The sequence below is a fragment of the Pelodiscus sinensis genome, chromosome Z (assembly GCF_052426305.1).
Source record: "Pelodiscus sinensis isolate ZL-2025 chromosome Z, ASM5242630v1, whole genome shotgun sequence".
In the NCBI taxonomy this organism is placed as follows: Eukaryota; Metazoa; Chordata; order Testudines; family Trionychidae; genus Pelodiscus; species Pelodiscus sinensis.
The window spans coordinates 32,346,925-32,366,850 of record NC_143085.1 but is presented as its reverse complement, the minus strand read 5'-3'; the positions used below and the strand labels follow the sequence as shown (position 1 = coordinate 32,366,850).

Sequence of the window (19,926 nt, the reverse complement as noted above, 5' to 3'; positions counted from 1 at the left end):
TGGGACCCGGGGTTGGCATTTCCCACTCGGGCTGGAGCGTGCACACTGCGTGGTCAGCCCCAGCTTGGTCTCCCTGCGGCTGGCCGAGGGCAGAGCGGGGTGAGTCCAGGTTTTCCAGTCTGGACACAACCATCCGCAGCAACGCTAGGGGCCGAGGGTAGGAGGGGCAGTCCCTCCCACCCCTCGCTGGCTGGCTCCGGAGGCGGGTGTGGGGCTGGGCTGGCTCTTTAAGAGCGGCCGAGCTGTTGTTGCTCCATCTGGCCAGCCAGCCCGCAGAGGAGGAGCCAGCCCGGCCGGGGACAGGCTGGCGCGGAACGAAGGGAACAAAGGAGCGGGGCGCAGCCAGCAGCGCGGCTGCCCCGGGGGCGCCGAAGTAAGGCCGGGCCGGGGGATGGAGGCCGGGGCGGGATGGAGCCGTGGCAGTCGCTGGCGAGGGACAGAGCTGGGGGCGGGCAGAGGCGCCAAGCGGGACCCGGGAAGAGCTGCCAGGGGGGCGGGAGAGTCTGGTCTCCCCCTCCTTCCCTGCCCTGAACGGGGCTGGAGGCCACGGGGATGGGCCCGCTCCCGAAAGCTGCCCCGCGGGGTTCTGCGAAGCGGGCTTGAGCCTCTCCCCCGTGGAGTCTGCAGCGGTGGGTGCCTCCAGGCCGAGTCCCTCTCCAGCATCCTGGCTGGTTGGGCTGCAGCCACTTCCCCACTCGCCCTTCTCACACCAGTATCCCCAGGAGAGCAGAGCAACTTTCTAAGGACCGGGGAGGGATGTCCTAGCTAACTTGCCCAATGCCCACTCAGCTGGGGGGGAGAGGAGCCCAATTCCTGAAGGAGTCCACCAGAAGGACTCTGGCTGACATGCAGGAAACACACCTGATGGGAAAACACGGTGCTGATCTCAGCCATTCCCAGTGTCACTTGAAAAAAGTCTCTCATTGCCGAGTTACAGATTCCTATTTCATTTTCATCTCTTAGTTCTGCTAAGTCAGCTGGCCTCCAGCTAGCAGCAGAATAACTTGGCATTAACTTCCTAACAAGTTCAACAGCAACAGCAAGTCACCCCATGAATGAAATAGATGGGGTTGTGAACAACATTCCTTGATACTTTCTACTTGGCTTATACTCAGGATCAGGCCCCTGTGTGATTATAAAAATAACCTTCTGGTGATTGGGGGGAGGAGCGCGGCATGGACCAAAACTCCCTTCATTTAATTTTTAATGTGACTTAAAAGTGAAATTACTTTCACATATCCCAGTGTTTTATTGTGGTCCTATGGTTTAAAAAATTACTTAACTAGGACCTGAGTTAAACAAACAAATGTAGAGAGGAGTGTTGTCTAGTGATCAGAGCAGAGGACTGTCAGGACACCTGGACTGCAGTCCCAGGTCTGAAATTGACTGCTAGAGTTTTCTTGGGGCTAGTCACTAAACCTATTGGTGTCACTTCGGGGTGCCCTATTTGACACTGTAACAATTTGTTTCCGCAAACATAGCTGCAATTGCTCAGCATCTGTGAGGGTTATGACAATAGCTGGAACTGAATCCGGGACCTCTGGAGCTTATTGCATGAGCCTGTACAGCATGAGTTAAAAGTCAGCTGGCTCTCAGCTAAGGCTGTAGACCCAGAGCAAACTCATTCTTTCTCTCTGGAAGTGATCTGAGTGCCACTACATGATCTAAGTGAACCACACTCAGTAGGCTGGCATCCTGGGGAAGCTGGTGGTGACTGAGGGTTGGAGTCCCGCCCACCTCCAGCTGGACCCGTTTGCATGCTTAGAATTCATGGATGCTTTTGATAATTTGGCCCTTTGTCCTGGTGTGCTGGGTTCCCTGGGTCTCAAATAGTTACTGGTAGATAACCTCACTGTCTCCTTTGGGGCTGGTAATTAATGAATAAGTGCAAGGTCCATTGAGTGCCTTGCACTGGAGGTACTGTCAATATTATTAAGGAAGCAGAAGCTAACAGCATTGTTATATTTATAGATCCTATATCTTGTGGCTGCTGTGGTGAGCAGGGGCTGTACTAAAAAAATTTGGACAAGGGGGAGTTATGTCAGCATGCAGAGAGCATTATATGTGATTCTATTCTATTGCAAAGGCTGAATGTCGGAGGACACAATGGAGCATATAGATCTATTAGAAGTTGGGGGGGCAAACTAAAATCTGAGGGGGGCAACTGCTCTCCTTCCCCCACAGCAAGTGAACATCCCTGCTGCTGAGGACAAGGACAGCCACATGACGGAGTGACAATGTCTCTGACTGCTCGTGCAGCAGCGATAGCAGTAGTTAATAACAAATGTGGTAAGACAATTTACTTCCTCGATCAAACACAAGTTACTGTAAACAAGAAAGGAAATGGCGCATAAAGCGTTGTTAAACCTCTACTGGTAGCCCTTGCCACTCCATCCAGGGCTAAGTTACTCTCCTGGCCGTCAAGGTACCCTGAAGATTTTGAAGGGAACACATTTCACAACATACTGGGTGAAAGCAGCCTCTTTGCTTGGAAGAGAACATAGGCACTGAAAGCAAATGCTTTCTGTTCAAAGTGGCATTTGCAGAGCTTACCTGTGACATGAGAAATTATAGATGTTTCAGAGGCTAGTGGCAGGTCTCCAAAATAAGCTAATAGTTTACTTCTCAATGGGCACGTAAAAGGATAGCAGTACGCTGTGCTGGGAGCCCATTTCAGCTGTCCATTGGGGCGAGGGGGCACTGAAGTCTTGGGACCTCTGGCAGCCGTTGGTCCTGGCATTGCTCTGGTTTCAGTGAAGGACGTAAGTTTACTTTACACATTAAAGCATTGACAGGAGTGTTGTGAGCAAGACATGAGAAGTCATTTTTCCTCTCTACTCTGCCCTGATTAGGCCTCAGTTGGAGTTTTGTGTCCAGTTCTGGGTGCCACATTTCAAGAAAGGTGTGGAGAAATTGGAGAGGGTCCAAAGAGGAGCAACAAAAATTATGAAAGGTCTAGAAAATATGACCAGTGAGGGAAGACTGAAAGAAATTGGCTTGTTTAGTTTAGAAAAGAGAAGACTAAGGGCACAAAACAGCTTTCAGGTATCTAAAAGGGTGTTAAAAGGGGGAGGGAGAATAATTATTCTCCCTCACCACTGAGGATAGGACAAGAAGCAATGGGCTTAAATTGCAGCAAAGGAAGTTGAGGTTGGACATTGGGATAAAGTTCCTACCTGTCAGGGTGGTTAAGCACTGGAATAAATTGCCCAGGGAGGTTGTGGACTCTCCATCACTGGAGATATTTAAGAGCTGATTAGATAGGCATCTGTCAGGGATGGTCTAGATGGGTCTTGATCCTACTGTGAGTTCAGAGGACCAGACTTGTCCTCTCAAAGGCTATGTCTCCACTACAAGGTTTTTGCAAAAAAACCGGTGAAACATCCACACCTCAAGTGCATTTTTGTGAAACAATACAAAAAATACAGTAAATTGACAGGATAGTGGGCTTTTGCCATCCACACTATAGCTCTTGCGCAAAAAGGCATGTGTGGATGCTCCTCAGGGGTTTCTTGTACAAAAAGAGCCTATCAGAAAAAGCACATGTGCTCTGATGGCCATTCTGTGAATAGCCATCAGAGCTTTCTTGCGCAATTCTGTCCATGCAGTGCGGACGCTCTCTTGCACAAAAGCACATCGCTTTTTGCAATGTGTTTTTGAGATGTGGACGTGCTTTTGTGTAAGAAGTTTTTGCAGAAGATCTCTTTTGCAAAAAACTTCTTGTGCAAAAACCTTGCAGTGTAGACAAAGCCTCTTCCAGTTCTAGTGGTCTATGAAAATGTTCCCACTGAAATCAATGAAACCAACTACATGCTCAGATTGAAGCTTCCTGGATCATGGGGATGCTGCTATCATTGTTCTGCCTATAGAGATCGCCAAGCAGGATATATCCCACACTCCCTCTTTTCCAGATGCGAATTCTGGAAGAGAGGCAACGGGACTTGCCTGGAGTTGCACACTCAGTTAGTGGTAAATGTAGGAAGAGAATCTTTGAGTCTTTTGCCTCCCAGCCCAAGAAGAGGAACCAGGACAGTTAAACAAGCAGAGTTATCAAGGCCAATCCCTGTAGCAGGAGAGAATGTGCTCAGACTGCCAAGTAAGTCAGGCTGGGTTGCTAAATAGACTGCTACTGAATAACTTCACCCAGGTTATGTCTAGACTGCACGTTTCTTTCAGAAGAAGCTTTTCCAGAGGAGATCTTCCAAAAAAACTTCTTCCAAAAAAGAGCATCCACACTGCCAAGGCGCATCAACAAAGCCATCTGCTTTTTCGAAAGATAGCATCCACACTGAATGGACGCTATCTCGCATTTCAACTGTGATTACTATGGACAGAATGGCCACCAGCACACCTGTGCTTTTTCCTCCTTCCTCTTCTTCCAAAGGAACTCCCTCCTCCCCGTCCACACACACCTTTTTGCAAAAGAGCTCTTTTGGAAAAAGGCTGCTTCCTCTAATGCTATTTATCATGCATGACTGAAAAGCAGTTCCTAAATTATGCTCCTCCCCCCCATATTAATTGCAATTGAACAATGAAACATCCAGCTGGCCTGGCACTACTAACTGGGTTCCTTGCTCCAGTCTTGCTGCCCTGATCAGAGACCAGGAATAGACAGGGTGCCAGTCCTATTGTTGCGAATCTTAGTCAGCCGTAGTCAGTTGCTCCAATCCAACGCTGCCAGGTTACCTGCTTTCCCCTCTCTGGGCTCTGAATCCCTCCTCCCTGTGAAGGGAGAGCAGCCGGTGAGGGAGGGTCTTGCAGTACATAGGGGGCCAGGGCAAAGATGTAGAGCCTCTGTGCAGATGCCCCTCTGCCTTTGTGTTAGGGTTTGAACTCCTGCCCCCGCATGTCACTTTCCAGTCTGTACCTCGGTGGGCAATGAGGGCCATTCTGAGCTAGGCCCTCACTGAGACAGTACAGTCACTCTGGCTGCAGGGCTGGGCCTGCCTGGTCTTTGCTCAGAGAACACAGCAGAGCCTCGCCTCCCGGTTCCATAAAAATCTCTCTCCCTATCTAGGCCTTGGAGCCATGAAGCTGAACGAGCGGAGCCTGGTGTTCTACGCCACGTGTGACTCCCCCGCTGACAACGCCGGCTTCCTCTTCAAGAAGGGCGAGCGGAACACGGCCTACCACCGGCGCTGGTTTGTGCTGAAGGGCAACATGCTCTTCTACTTTGAGGAGCAGGAGAGCCGCGAGCCGGTTGGCATGATCATCTTGGAGGGCTGCACGGTGGAGCTCTGTGAGGCCGCCGAAGAGTTCGCCTTCGCCATCAAGTTTGACGGCACCAAGTCACGAACCTACATCCTGGCAGCCGAGAGTCAGGCCACCATGGAGTCCTGGGTCAAGTCCCTGTCGCGCGCCAGCTTCAACTACATGCGGCTGGTGGTGAAGGAGCTGGAGAAGCAGCTGGAGGAGATGCAGTGGGGCCTGGCTGGTGGCCGCAGCGTCCAAAGGAGGTCACCGATTTACCGGAAAACCAAACTGGCTCTCAGCACAGACACCACATCTACTCCAGAGCTGCCACCTCCTCGGGAGAGACCTATGGCATCGCCCTGTGCCTCTCTGAAAGAGAACGGCTGTGCGGTGTGGAACAATGCTCAATGTGTGGATCCCCTGCCAGCTGGGGACAGCCCCGGGGCCCTTGCTGACTCAGGGAGCATGAGGACATCGGCAGGCAGCAGCCACGAGGGAAGCCTGAAGCCGCCTCCTTTGCCACCTCGCAGACGTGGGTCATCAGGCAGTGCCTGTGGCCCTGGGGCCGGGGCAGAGAGCCCAGTGTGCCCAGGTACAGTGTGTTTCTCCAAGCTCCACAACTGGTACGGCAAGGAGATCACGGAGCTGAGGAGAGAATGGCTGGAGAGCCAGAGGAGCCGTGAACTGTGACCGAGGCTCTGAGGGGAGGACAGGAGGCATGAGTGTGGAGAGACGAGGTGCAGGGGGGAATACTCCTTTGGAAACACTAAGCCATATCTGAAGTCAGTCTGGCTGCAGTGACGCCTGAGCCGCTGTCACATGCTGCCAATTAGTGTGATCGGGAACTCCTGCATTGGGGCACTTTGCCTGCCTGATATCACATACCTGGCTCCAACAGTGGCCCTGTGGGTCACTGCGTCTGGGCTTCCCATTGCCAGCAGCACATTTGAGGTGGGAGTGCAGACAATTGGTTTTTGTACTCTGCCTCTGGATGTAGGTTTCTCCTCCTCCCTCCAAGCTCCTTGTCTGATCTGAGAGTGATCAGATAGCAAGCGCGAAAAATTGGGACGGGGGTGAGGAGTAATAGGCATCTTTATAAGATAACACCCTGAATATTAGGATTGTCCCTACAATGTCAGGGCATCTGGTCACCCTATCTGACCCGCCCATTGCTGGCAATGGACTTCATGGAGAGGTTGGACTCATAGTTTTCTATCCAAACCCCTCTGGCCAGAGTCAGATGTTGAAAGTCATTTAGTGTACTTGCTGCTTCAGCACCAGAGCTCAGCGGGGACACACCTAGGCTACGTCTACATTGGCCCTTTTTCCGGAAGGGGCATGTTAATTTCACAGGTCGTAATAGGGAAATCCGCGGGGGATTTAAATATCCCCCGCGGCATTTAAATAAAAATGTCCGCCGCTTTTTTCCGGCTTTTAGAAAAGCCGGAAAAGAGCGTCTACACTGGCCCCGATCCTCCGGAAAAAAAGCCCTTTTCCGGAGGATCTTATTCCTACTTATTCCTATTTCAAAGTAGGAATAAGAGCCTCCGGAAAAGGGCTTTTTTTCCGGAGGATCAGGACCAGTGTAGACGCTCTTTTCCGGCTTTTCTAAAAGCCGGAAAAAAGCGGCGGACATTTTTATTTAAATGCCGCGGGGGATATTTAAATCCCCCGCGGTTTTCCCTATTACGACCTGTGAAATTAACATGCCCCTTTCGGAAAAGGGGCCAGTATAAACGAGCCCCGAGGGGTTCTGAAAGCCTATGGTGTTGTTTGCAAAGTGTCTCTCACAATCTTCCTCCAGCTATTCTCGCGTCCTGTGAGCTGCTGGAGTCAGCAAAGAATGTGCTAAAAGCATGAAGCTGGTTAGAATCGCTGCTTCCAGATAAGTTCTTTCATTTGGTTTGGGAGGCAGCAGCTACTGAAGTCACCTCAGTGTGGAACTGGGAGGCTCATAATTGTAAAAATCAGTTATTTTAATCACTCTTTGGTACTGTTGCCACTTTCCATGATGGTACTGGAAAGCTGGGAACCTGGGAACACTGGTTTAAATAATCTTGCCAGCCCTCCTGGCTTGCGTGATACGGGACCTCTAAAAATATTGTTAATTCCGTTTCAGCACTTGCCCAGCATAGGGATATTAAAAAGCAGGTAATTGTGTAACAACTGAAAAATTCAGTGGTTACATGCACCTGAGGTAACAGCAGCTGGCTCCTGGCATGCAATGGCTCTCCTCTGTGGTCCTGTTCATGGGGAGCTGGCTGCCAACCAAGCACTGCTGCATTAGGGTGGCAGCTGGCATCCCAGGAGCCTGTGTGTAACTGTGAACGATAACTAATAAACCCAATCTTATTGGTTAACCATTTACATGGTTATACATTTTCACCCCTAATCCAGGATGGATTATAGACAAACAATACTTAATTTCTGGTTTGTACCTAGCAAGGCTACATTCTGCGAATACCTAAGAGAGCCGGTGTTTGTGGGTCCCTAGAATGCACAAGTCCACATCTGTGTCTGCTGGAGTACATGGGCAGACTGCCATTAACCTCAACGGGGCCAGTGATGGGGTAACATTGAGAGTTTGGGGACATACCGCCCTATTTACATGCCTTCACCAAGCATTTACACACGAGTAATGTGATGTGTGTTAATAGGGTTAGATGCCCTAAATGTTCTCACTGAGGTTAATGGGAGTTTGCCCATGGACTCCAGAGGCCACAGAGGTAGACAGTTGCTGTGCATCCTGCCCAAATTTAAATGGGAAGCCATTGATGAAGTAAGTTATTCTGCAGCGTAAGTGGCTGCAGCACTATGGCTTCAGTGTGCAGACCAACCACCTTGCTTGGGCAACATAGGGTTTGCTCTGTTCTTTAAATATGTCAAGCCGACTTCCTCATTAGCAGTGAGGTTCTGGTTAAGAGTTAGGACTCGTAGGCGTTATAGTAACGGAAATAGTAATTAGTATTAATAAATGTCTGCTTGCTACACCCCATTCAGACATGGTGAACACTGCAGGGTGTGGGGAGGGAAGCACAATGTAAATTTAAATATAAATATTAACTTGGAAAAGGCTAATTTCAAACCAACTTCTGTAATTTATAGAAGAAATACGCAGCAGCTCAGTGATTCAGTACCCAAAAGGCACTCGCTCCTGGATAAAACTTTAGATTACAAAGCACTGAAAATATGGTGCATCTTAGCACTGTGAGGAGCTGAAGGTATCTGAAACTACCTTTTTTTTAAATGATGCTTTTATTGCTGAAATATTTTGGTTTTGTGCATCTTTAAATTTTGCTCTCTGTTCAATTATGTTTTGGGACATCTCAATTGAAGAGATGCAGCTCTTATTGCAGCTCCTGGCTCATTTGAAGCGACATCCAATTTTTGGGAATGAAACCTACTCCAAAGACTGACTAAATGTAAAATATCTTCCCTGAGCATAAGTTCTGAAGTTATTTCTATGCACCTCATTTTGGATCCTTTGTACCACGGAACATGCCACAGACTCACTGCTGGATCAGTATGGGTGTTTTAATTTATTTTTAATCTGAAAAGTTGTTTATAAGATCTTTCTTTTAAAAATATTTGTTGCCTCTCCAGCATATTGCGTGGGTGCATTTTGAATCTGATCACTCAGAGAAGAAATGCTGGCATTTGAGTGCTTGTCTTACAAAGGGCACATGCTGGTCAACACTCTCTCCTTGGTACAGAATCGACCCCAGCAAGGTATTCATTGACAATCCCAGCCAGCAATGCTGTTTGAGGCCTGCTTTTTATGTTATCATCTTTGTAGTTAAGTAAGTGAGTGCAATACCTCAATCCTGAGGAGAAACGCCAGGGATGACCTTGGAATAGGTCAGAAAAATTGTTGTGTCAGTCTCTGTGGTGACTCAGATTGCTGAAGTAACAGGGACACATTTCAATTGCTTTGTGGGAAATCTGCCTCTTTCTAATGTTCTCATTTTCCAGGGATGCTAAAAATAGAAGAGAACAACCAGATGCTTGTACAAGATACATGGGGATTCTTAGGAGTTGACAATTGTATCTGGTCAGAAAATCACCATTGACTTTACACTGCAGGAGTAAAGTTCTCTAATAGTTAACTAGAGTAACCTGGTAGAACTGCAGAAGAGTTTCACTTTGATTCTTTCGCACTCTGTGGTGGCTGGCACTGTGTGTGCACTGTCTGCTTGTTAGGTGTCATTAAAGTCAGCGGGACAACTTCATCCCAGCAGTAAACTCCAGGGAAGTTGGGGGAATTACCCCAGGATGAATTTGATCCCGCAGATACTGTTGCATAAGAGATGAGCTCACCTTTAGACTAGGACAGGGTTTTAAGAAAGAAATGTGTTTTCCAGCATGACAGCCCATTGTAGATTGCCAAAGGCTTCTGCGTACTGCATGGAATCGTATGAGGCGTGACTGCCCTGGAGAAATGACCGATGCCAGGGATTGAAAATTATACTGTTTTTCACCGCTCTGGGTATGGGATAAATACCTGGGTGGGCAGAAAGAGCTGAGTGCTACAGACTTTGCAACCTCCAAATGCCCTGAAGTTGTTTGTTTTTAAGGGGAAGGAAGTATCTCTTGAACACTGAGGGTGGAGGGAAGCTCTCTTGCGTAGAGTGGGAACACATTTGTCAGAGAATTATATTGTCAGTGAGGTGTGAAATGATTCATGTGTTGTGCCAATCCTTTTTTTAGTATGTGTGTAACTCTTGCCTGCATTTTATGAACACTAAGGCAGGCCAGCCATATTTTAGTGGATTATCTCCTCCTTATTTGCGGGCTGGATTGTACTGAGCATAGATATTAAGGATGTAATATATGAACTAAAAGGAAGTTATTCACACAGTGCACAGTCCGCTGTGGAACTCCTTGCCTGAGGAGGTTGTGAAGGCTAGGACTGTAACAGGGTTTAAAAGAGAACTAGATAAATTCATGGAGGGTAAGTCCATTAATGGTGTTCCTAGCCTCTGTTTGTCAGAGGGTGGAGATGGATGGCTGCTGTTGGCAGACAGGATACTGAGCTGGATGGACCTTTGGTCTGACCCAGTATGGCGGTTCTTATGTTCTTATGTATGTAAAGATCCTGTCTAATTAATTAACCGGTTAAATGTTATGTTTAACCAGTTAACCAATTACAGAGGCCAAGCAGGGGGGCACTCTATCTGGGTGGACTGGCCCTTCCAGGGCTTCTCTGGCCAGGCTGAAGCAGCTCCCTGCCCGTGACAGGCAGCCCCCATTGGTTAACTGTGACCAGTGAGCCTCAGCCTTTATGGATGAGGCTAACTGATTAAAGATTCACATCCTTAATTTATACAAGCCTGTTTTTTTTTTCATTCTAAGTTTTGTGTTTCTGTCTCTTGATCTTAATTTACGGTTAGCTTTATTTATGTTCGTGTCTGATTGTCGAACAATGTGTGTTTTCATTCCAAAGGGACAGCTGTTTGATCATTTGCGAAGTGTAGCATTTTGGGAAGCGATGTCATTAAAAGTTTGGCTGGAGTTAATTGTCTCTTGGATTACAAGTTTGTGTGTTATTTGTTAGTCTGAACCTGTTGTGTGGTTTGTTTTTTTATTCCAAATCCTGGTCCTACCAGAGTCAAAGGGAGTTTTGACATTAATGTTAGTTGTGCTAAGATTTACGCCGTAGCAATTTTAAACAGCAGGTCATGAGAACATTGCACTATATGTTACCCACGCTGCCAGAACATGGGACTGACCGTGTATTCCCTCACATGACAGGACAAGAGTCTATACTGCTACCAGGTAATGGAATTACTGCATTGGTTTAAATGGGAGGCACATGTTTTTAATACTGAAAATCCTGGGATCAAACCCACTGATTGTGTGGGAGTTGTTCTGCTTCCATAAATACTGTCACTGGACTACATCAAAGGTCCATTATCAAGCAAACTGAAGTGGCATATTAGGGGGACAGGGTGAGAGAGTTTGTACCTAAATGGAATACTTAAAGAATCTTCAGTTGAAATCCAGACCTTAACAATCTGTAAAATGCTTTGAGATCCAAATGCTACAAGGTCCCAAAGATTTGTTTTTCACTGATAATTGCTATTTTAGTGCTGGGAAACACAAACATAAATTGTTTCCAGTTCTGGCTCTATACACTACCTATGATCTCTTGGCAGAAGTGCTCTTTGAAGTCTGGTGAAAGATGAATTTAGTTTAAAAAATAAACCTAAAATAATGGAAAGTCGCAAACCAAAGACTAAAATTCATATTCTCTTGCAAGATGTGAATGACCGTGTGTAGAACCTAGAAGATCAAAGTCTCAAAACAGCGTTGGATTTTTTCCGAAGTGCAGGAAATGGAACTATTCATAGATTTTTGCATACGTGTATATTTTGTATACATGGACAAATTGCATGTATACAACTCATTCTGAGGACTCTTGGACCCCTTCCAGCCCTGGCTCTTTGCTACCTCAGCCAGACCCAGTTCTTGGGGCTCCCCACACAGCTGCTGGGGAAGGGGGCCAGGGTAAGGTCGCACCCAGCTTTCCCTCTGGACGCCAGGGAGGGGCCAGCCCTCCCCCCCTGCTTCTAGCCACCAGGAGGAGCTGGGGTAAAGCTGTGCTAGACTGAAGCCACACCAGGTCCTGCCCTCTCCCTGGCTGCCAGGGATGGGGTGAGACCAGGCCAGCCCTGGCTCTTCCTCCCTCCCCCCCACGCCCCTGACCACTGGGCAGGGCTGAGACCTCACCAGACCCAGCTCTCCCCTTTTGTCCCCCCACCAGTCTTTGCAGTCCTGGCGGTCTCCCCTCAGCTGCCGGGGGATTGGGCCATCTTCTCCCACCCCCAGCATGGGGGAGGCCATGTGATTCCCTGGAGCAAGGTGGAGGGGTGAGAAGGGAAGCCATGCGGCTGCTGGCAGAGAGAGAGGCTTTGAGACACAAAGTGACGCATGATGTTACTCTGTTGACCTGTAGGGTTGCCAGATGGTTTCAATAAAAATACCGGACACACTTGACATGACATCACAATCAACATTCCATCTTAGTTAGAAAATACTCGACATTTCTATTTTCGCAATTTGTTTCCTGAACAGAAAACTCAAATACTGGACTGTCCAGTTCAAAAGCCAACACCTGACAACCCTATTAACCCGCAGGAAAAGGTTTTTTTATATAAAGAGAGAAACTTCAATGTACGTCACGAAACATGGCTGCTGCGGTGTTTTCAAGTAGAGGTGCCAGAGTATCTCCAATAACCACAATGGCAAAAATGTTTTACAAAGCATTTCCAGAAATGGTCCTTGCATTTTTCAGTAGGTTTCATTTTGTGCCGTCTGGCTGACGTCTGTTAGGTAACACCACATTACTGGGTGCAAAATAGGGAAGTGATGTCAAAGCTGTTGCCTAACAAGAGATTAATCTAAGTCTCACTGAAGGCAACAACTCCCAGGCTATGTCTATACTGCATCCTCTTGCGCAAAAGCCTATGCAAATGAAGCACGGATTAGCATATTACCACACTTCATTTGTATACTTAATTAGGGGCCGTTTTTGCGCAAGAGGTTTTTCACAAAAAGGAGTCTTCTACACAGCTCCTTTTTGTGCACAAACCCCCTCTTGCGCAAGAGCCATTCTTCCTGAAAAAATGAAAAAGAACACCTCTTGTGCAAGAGGGGATTTTTGCGCAAAAAGGAGCTGTGTAGCTGGCCCCTTTCTGCACAAAAGCCTCTTGTGCAAAAATGGCCCCTAATTATGCAAATGAAGCATGGCAGTATGCTAATCCACACTTCATTTGCATAGGCTTTTGTGCAAGAGGGATACAGTGTAAATGTAGTCCCAGAAACTTGGTTGGGTGTTGGCTCAGGCTCCACTTGAACCTCTCTTTGTGGAAACACAGTGTTGTGTTAAAAAAATAGCCATTACCTCTTTGCTCGAAAGCAGAACATTGGTGTCTAATGCTTCCAAATCCATTGTCTTGGCGTCTAGGATGCCTCATTCTACCTGCCCTGGCCAGCTCAGAGCCGAGCCCCGCAATCAGAAGGGGCTTATGCTTCATGGCCAGTTCATTTCCTCTGATATTTCTAATCTTTCTGTCAATGTCCATCGTGTGTGTCACCCGCGCATTGTGGCAAAGCAGCATTGAAAGCGGGAAAGGCTCCAAGCACTAATAAGGTGACAATGGGCACCATGTTGCCCTGTTTGCAGTGTGTTTGGAGCCCTTTGGATGTGGTGGTTGTTAGCCTCTCACCAAATAATATCAGCACATCTACAGCTAGTGAAAGCCAACAGCTGCCCTAAGTCTCACTTCCAGAGAAACAAGATTTGCTGCAGGATTTTAAAAATCCCCCTCGAGAGCTAGATGCCCATCTCACCTTGAGATTCATTCCCTTAAAGTATACACCTTGGCTACGTCTAGACTGGCATAATTTTCCGCAAATGCTTTTAACGGAAAAGTTTTTCCGTTAAAAGCATTTGCAGAAAAGAGCGTCTAGATTGGCATGGACGCTTTTCTGCAAAAGCACTTTTTGTGGAAAAGCGTCCATGCCAATCTAGATGCGGTTTTGCGCAAGAAAACCCCGATCGCATTTTCGCCATTGGGGCAAAACAATACTGCGTTGTCTACACTGGCCCTCTTGCGCAAATGCTTTTGCGCAAGAGCGCTTTTGCCCAAACGAGAGCAGCATAGTATTTCCGCAAGAACACTAACAATCTTACACAAGATCGTTAGTGTTCTTGTGGAAATTCAAGCGGCCAGTGTAGACAGCTGGCAAGTTTTTCCGCAAAAGTAGTTGCTTTTGCGGAAAAACTTACCAGTCTAGACGCAGCCCTTGTGTCTCCCTCCTCCCCGCCCATGCTTTTGTTTCATCATCCACCCTGAGCCTGCAACACAGGGACACAGCCCAGAGCAGGTGATGGCATTTAAATCATAAATACTTTAGGCCAGGGATCACAGAGGCAGGTGGAGTCAATCACCAGCCAGGGAAAGCAACTGGCCATATGCATATAGCTTTACTTGCAGGCCCTGTTTAATAACTAATGTGAAAGAAAGGAAAGTTGGCACAACAGCAAGTGATATCCAGTGTCCCACCTAGCCCATGAGGCCTTCAGGTGTCCATCAGCTGACGGAGAAGTAAATTTCCAAGCTTGGAGCATCTACAGGCCCTGCTTGTCTTCTTCCAGTCCAAATCGCAGCCTCAGGAGAACACACTCCAGCCCTCCTCCTGGCATGCTCAGGCTGCTGTGACCCTGGATTGTATCTCCTAGTTAGGACTCGTTAGACCCAATCACAGGACACTATCAGGCTACCTTATTTGAACTTTCAAAAAAGAGGTTGTGACTATTTTCTTCCATTATTTGATCTGAGGAGTGAGTCTGGCCCACAAAAGCTCATCACCTAATAAACCATCTTGTTAGTCTTTAAAGTGCTGCATCGTCCTGTCTTTTGTTTCAGCCCAAGGGGGCGTGTATCTGTATCACACTCTACCAACTCACATTGTATACACCTTAATACTGCGTGAGTTGGTAGAGTGTGATACAGATACATTCCCTCTTTTTTGAAAGTTCAAATATGGCAACCCTACTGTCCTGCTGGGATAGTACCTGTCTGCGGGGTGCCTCTTCAGAACAGGGATGGCTGCTTTCTGGCCCTTCCCTGGGCAGCCTGCCATGATACTGAGTGTCTTCCATTGTGTGGATGTCTGCTAGATGCTTTACAATCAGTGACGGGGCCCCCTGGGGGCTGTCTGTGACAGACAAGGCAATCTCCTGCAATCACCTTGGAAGTCCTTGTCCTATGAAGGTGATGGATTATTGCAGGAACTGCCAGCATGAAGCCAGGAGCTGTGGGTGGCCCATGCAGGGGGAATTACAGCTGTAGTTGGACTGATGCTGAACCCAAGATGTTGGCAGCCCATGTGGGATCTGCGACAGCACCCGCAGTAATAGGGGGCAGCAGCGCACATCTCCGCTGCAGGAGGGAAAACTGCAGAGAGCAGCTCCCTGCAGAGGTGGACACAGATGCAGCTCAGTGCTACACTCTGATGCCCAGATGGCTGCGAAGGGCCAGCCCATTGGCACAGGATGGTGGGCAAGGCACAGTGTGGGGCAGACTCCCTAGAGCAGGGTGGGCAAAAGGGCCTCTGTGGGCCGGATCTGGCCCGCCAAGCAGGTTGATCCAGGCTGTAGAGGCCCTGCTGCTCCTCCGCCCCTAGGCCAATTAGGGCCTGTGGGTAGGGGAAGTGCACAAAGTTTCCTCCCACCCTGCCAGGAGCATGTGGCACTTTGAAGTGGCGTGCACTCCTGGCAGAGCAGGAGGAGACATCATGTGCTCCCCCGCCCCCAAGTCCTGATTGGTCTGGGGGCGGGAGGAGCATGCAAAGTGCCCTCCACCCTTCCCCTGCCCTGCGAGGCGTGAGTGGCACTTCAAAGTGCCACGTGCTCCTTGCAGGGCAGGAGGAGGCTTCATACGCTCCCCCACCCCCAGGTCAATCAGAGTTTAGGGGCGGGGAAGCACACAAAGATTCCTCTGCCCTGCTAGGAACACAAGGCACTTTTCTAAGTGCTGCGTGCTCCTTGCAGGGCGGGGCCAGGGTGGAGGAAGCCTGGGGGGCTTCTCAGGCCTGGGGGTGGGGATCATGCAAAGCCTCTTCCTGCCCTGCCAGGGACATGGGTGCTTAGGGGGTAGGGGAGGCAAAGGGACACTCCCACCCCCAGAGCAATCATGGTCTGCCCCTGCCCCTTCTGTTTTAAATCACTTTTTTTTTATGGAAGAGCAGACACGCTCTTTTGGAAGACCTGTTTTCCTCCTTTCATGAGGAAGAAGGGCTCTTCTAAAAGAGGAGGCTTTTCTGAAATTTGGCCCAGTGTAGACGGGCCAAATTTTGGAAAAACCTCTTCAGAAAAAGCTATCAGAAAAAGGTACACGAATTGTGGAGTACAATTTGCTTACCTTTTTCCGATAGATCATCATAGTGTAGACATAGCCCAGGAGAAGAAAGCCAACTCAGGTATCCCCAATTCCACTAGCGGTAAATAACTGCTCTCAGGCTCTCTGCACAGGAGAATGCTTTGGCAGGCACCTCTCAGAGAAGAGATCAGAAGGAGACCCCATCTACCAGAAAGCATGGGAGATGTAATTCTAGGGGTGGGGGTTCCATGACCATCACCCTCAAGAGAAGAAGACGGGTGGTGGTGGTCAGGGACTCCCTCCTAAGAGGGACAGAGTCATCCATATGCTGTCCAGACTTGGAATCTTGAAGCGTGCTGCTTACCAGGAGCTAGAATTCAGGATGTGACTGAGATTTTTCCAAAACTGATCAAGCCTTCGGCTTACTGCCTCTTCCTGCTTCTCCATGTGGAAACTAATGATCCAGCCAAGAATGATCGTGAGCAGGTCATTGCAGATTATGTGGCGCTGGGAAGAAGGATCAATGAATTTGAAATGCAAGTGGTATTCTCGTCCATCCTCCCTGTTGAAGGAAAAGGCCCGGTAGGGATCATTGAATTGTGGAAGTAAATGTGTGGTTGCGCAGGTGGTGTCGGAGAGAGGGCTTTGGTGTCTTTCACCATGGGACCCTGTTCTGGGCACAGGGATAGGTAGGGAGAGATGGGATTCACCTAACCAAGAGAAAAAAGAGAATCTTTGCAGCCTGGCTTGCAAACCTGATGAGGAGGGCTTTAAACTAGGGGTATGTCTACACTACAGCGCTAATTCGAACTAACTTAGTTCGAATTAGTTAATTCGAACTAAAGCATCCAGACTAAAAAACTAGTTCGAATTAGCGTTTTGCTAATTCGAACTAGCATGTCCACATTACGTTGACCCTGAACCGGGGTTAAGGATGGCCGGAAGCAGTGCCGGCAGGGCATCAGGTTAGGACTTAGAGCGTGGAGCTGCTGTCTCAGGCTAGCCAAGGGCTGTGCTTAAAGGGACCCGACCCCCCACCCTGGACAGACAATTCTCAGGGGTGCCCCGCTTGCAAAGCAGTCCTGGCTTGGAGTGCCCTGAGTGCCCACACTGGGCACATCACAGCACTCAGCCATCAGACCAGCTGCACTTGCCGCAGGCTGCCATCTGGGGAGAGGGGGCAATTGGGGGCCTGCAGGAGAGCTTCCACCCCCAGAAGCCCGCAGAGCCAGCCCAGTCCTCCCCATTGGGGGCTCGTATCCCATTCCTCCCTCACCTCCTTCCACTTACCTCTCCCTAGGCTCCTTCCTGATGTACAAAATAAAGGACACATGTGTTCAAAAATAGAATCTCTCTTTATTGAACAAAACTCGGGGAGACTGGGAAAAGGAGATGGGAGAGGGGAAGAGAGAAGGTGGGAGAGGGGAGGGCAACTACAATGATCAGAGGTTTGGAAGAGGTCCCCTATGAAGAGAGGCTAAAGAGACTGGGACTTTTCAGTTTAGAAAAGAGGAGACTGAGGGGGGATATGATAGAGATCTATAAAAGCATGAGTGGTGTGGAGAGGGTGCATACAGAAAAGTTCTTCATTAGTTCCCATAATAGAAGGACTAGAGGACACCAAAGGAAAGGAATGGGTAGCAGGCTTCAAACTAGTAACAGAAAGTTGTTCTTCACACAGCAAAGAGTCAACCTGTGGAACTCCTTGCTACAGGAGGCTGTGAAGGCTAGAACTAGAACAGAGTTTAAAGAAAAGTGAGATAAAGTCATGGAGGTTGGGTCCATGGAGTGGTATTAGCCAGGGGGTAGGAGTGGTGTCCCTGCCCAAAGTTTGTGGAAGGCTGGAGAGGGATGGCACGAGATAAATGGCTTGGTCACTGTCTTCGCTCCATCCCCTCCAGGGTCCCTAGGGTTGGCCGCTGTCGGCAGACAGGCTACTGGGCTAGCTGGACCTTTGGACCCAGTACGGCCATTGTAAGCTCAGGGCTCAGGGTCGGGGGTCTCGATGGACCACCTTGATTTTCATGCACACCTGCTCCTGGGTGGCCAGGCTGGCAGCTCTCCTGCCCTAGATGGCCACTTTCCTGTGCCTAATGCGGAGGTTGTGAACGAGGTCCACGATGTCTGCACTAGACGAGGCGGGTGCCCGCCTCTTGCGGTCCCGGGCAAGCTCCCGGGAGCCGCCAGCCTGGTCCTGGGAAGAACGGGAGGGCTGGGGGGCATCGGGTGGCTAGCTCGAACCGTACCAGGTGCAGGGTCTGCTGGCTGGGTGTTGGCAGGCTTGCACCTGGCACGGGCATCGTAGCCAGCCCGTGCCCCTTTAAGGAGTCCGGGGCCGGGAGGGGGGCAATAGAGTTTCCCTGGTGTTGGCCAGAGTGGCCACCAGGGAAAGCTGGGGAGGGCTAGCCTCCCACTAGTTCGAATTAAGGGGCTACACAGCCCTTAATTCGAACTAGTAAGTTCGAATTAGGCTTAGTCCTTGTAAAATGAGGTTTACCTAGTTCGAACTAAGCGCTCCGCTAGTTCGAATTAATTTTGAACTAGCGGAGCGCTAGTGTAGTGCCTATCAAAGTTAATTCGAACTAATGTCCATTAGTTTGAATTAACTTTGTAGTGTAGACATACCCTAGGTTCTCTTGGGGACAGTGACACGTCCCCTGAGGGAAGTGGTATATTGGGAAGAAACACGAGGAAGAAGCAACAAACGAGGACCCCTGATTTGAATGGAGAAAGTAGAGCAATTCCACGAGAATGCAAGAAGCCTGGGAAACAAGCAGAAAGAATTAGAAGCCCTGGCCCAGTCTAAGAACTATGATTTGATTGGAATAACGGAGACTTGGTCGGATGACTCACATGACTGGAGTATTGTCATGGGTATAAACTGTTCAGGAAGAGCAGGTGGGGGAGAAAAGGAGGAGGAGTTGCACTGTATGTAGGAGAGCAGTATGACTGCTCAGAGCTCCAGTTTAAAGTGGGAGAAAAGCCTGTTGAGAGTCTTTGAGTTAAGTTTAGAGGCAGGAGCAGCAGGGTTAATGTTGTGGTTGGTGTCTGCTATAGACCATCAGATCAGGTGGATGAGGTAGACGAGGCTTTCTTCAGACAGCTGAGAGAAGCTTCCAGATCTCAGGCCCTGGTTCTCATTCGGGACTTTAATCACCCTGACATCTGTTGGGAGGCCAATACAGCAGTACACGGACAATCCAGGAAGTTTATGGGGAATATTGGGGATAACTTCTTGGTACAAGTGCTGAAGGAACCGACCAGGGGCCATGTGCAGCTTGACTTGCTGCTCACAAACAGGGAGGAATTTGTAGAGGAAGTAGCGGGTGGGTAGCAACCTGGGCAGCAGTGATCATGAGATGGTAGATTTTAGGATTCTGACCAAAGGAAGAAAGGAGAGCAGCAACTTCACACCTTGGACTTCAGAAAACCAGATTTTGACTCCTTCAGAAAACTGATGGGCAGGATCCTCTGGGATGCTAACACGAAGGGTAAAGGAGTCCAGGAGAGTGGGCAGTATTTTAAAGAAGTCTTATTAAAGGCATAGGATGAAACCATTGCGATGTGCAGTAAAAAAAGCAAATATGGTAGGTGACCTAATTGGCTTACTGGGGAAATCCTTGGTGAGCTTAAACACAAAAAGGAAGCTTACAAGAAATGGAAACTTGGACAGATGATTAGGGAGAAGTATAAATATATTACTCGAGAATGCAGGGGAGTTATCAGGAAGGTGAAAGTGCAACTGGAATTGCAGCTGGCAAGGGATGTGAAAGGTAACAAGAAAGGTTTTTACTGGCATGTTAACTGTAAGAGGGTGATCAGAGAGGATGGGGGCCCCTACTGGATG

At 48.8% G+C, this 19,926-nt stretch overlaps 1 protein-coding gene across 1 annotated transcript; it reads left to right on the top strand.

The window, feature by feature from the left end:
- Positions 1 to 215: 215 nt before the first annotated feature.
- On the top strand, positions 216 to 6,569 carry PHETA1 (PH domain containing endocytic trafficking adaptor 1). Its single transcript, XM_075898711.2, has 2 exons — positions 216 to 373; positions 5,018 to 6,569. Exon 2 carries the CDS (start codon positions 5,029 to 5,031, stop codon positions 5,881 to 5,883), a length of 855 nt encoding a protein of 284 aa, XP_075754826.1. The 5' UTR covers positions 216 to 373; positions 5,018 to 5,028; the 3' UTR covers positions 5,884 to 6,569.
- The last annotated feature ends 13,357 nt before the right edge of the window (positions 6,570 to 19,926 follow it).

Excerpts from the sequence above, each read along its gene's own strand:
- PHETA1 (XM_075898711.2), top strand. The coding sequence starts at position 5,029 with ATGAAGCTGAACGAGCGGAGCCTGGTGTTCTACGCCACGTGTGACTCC.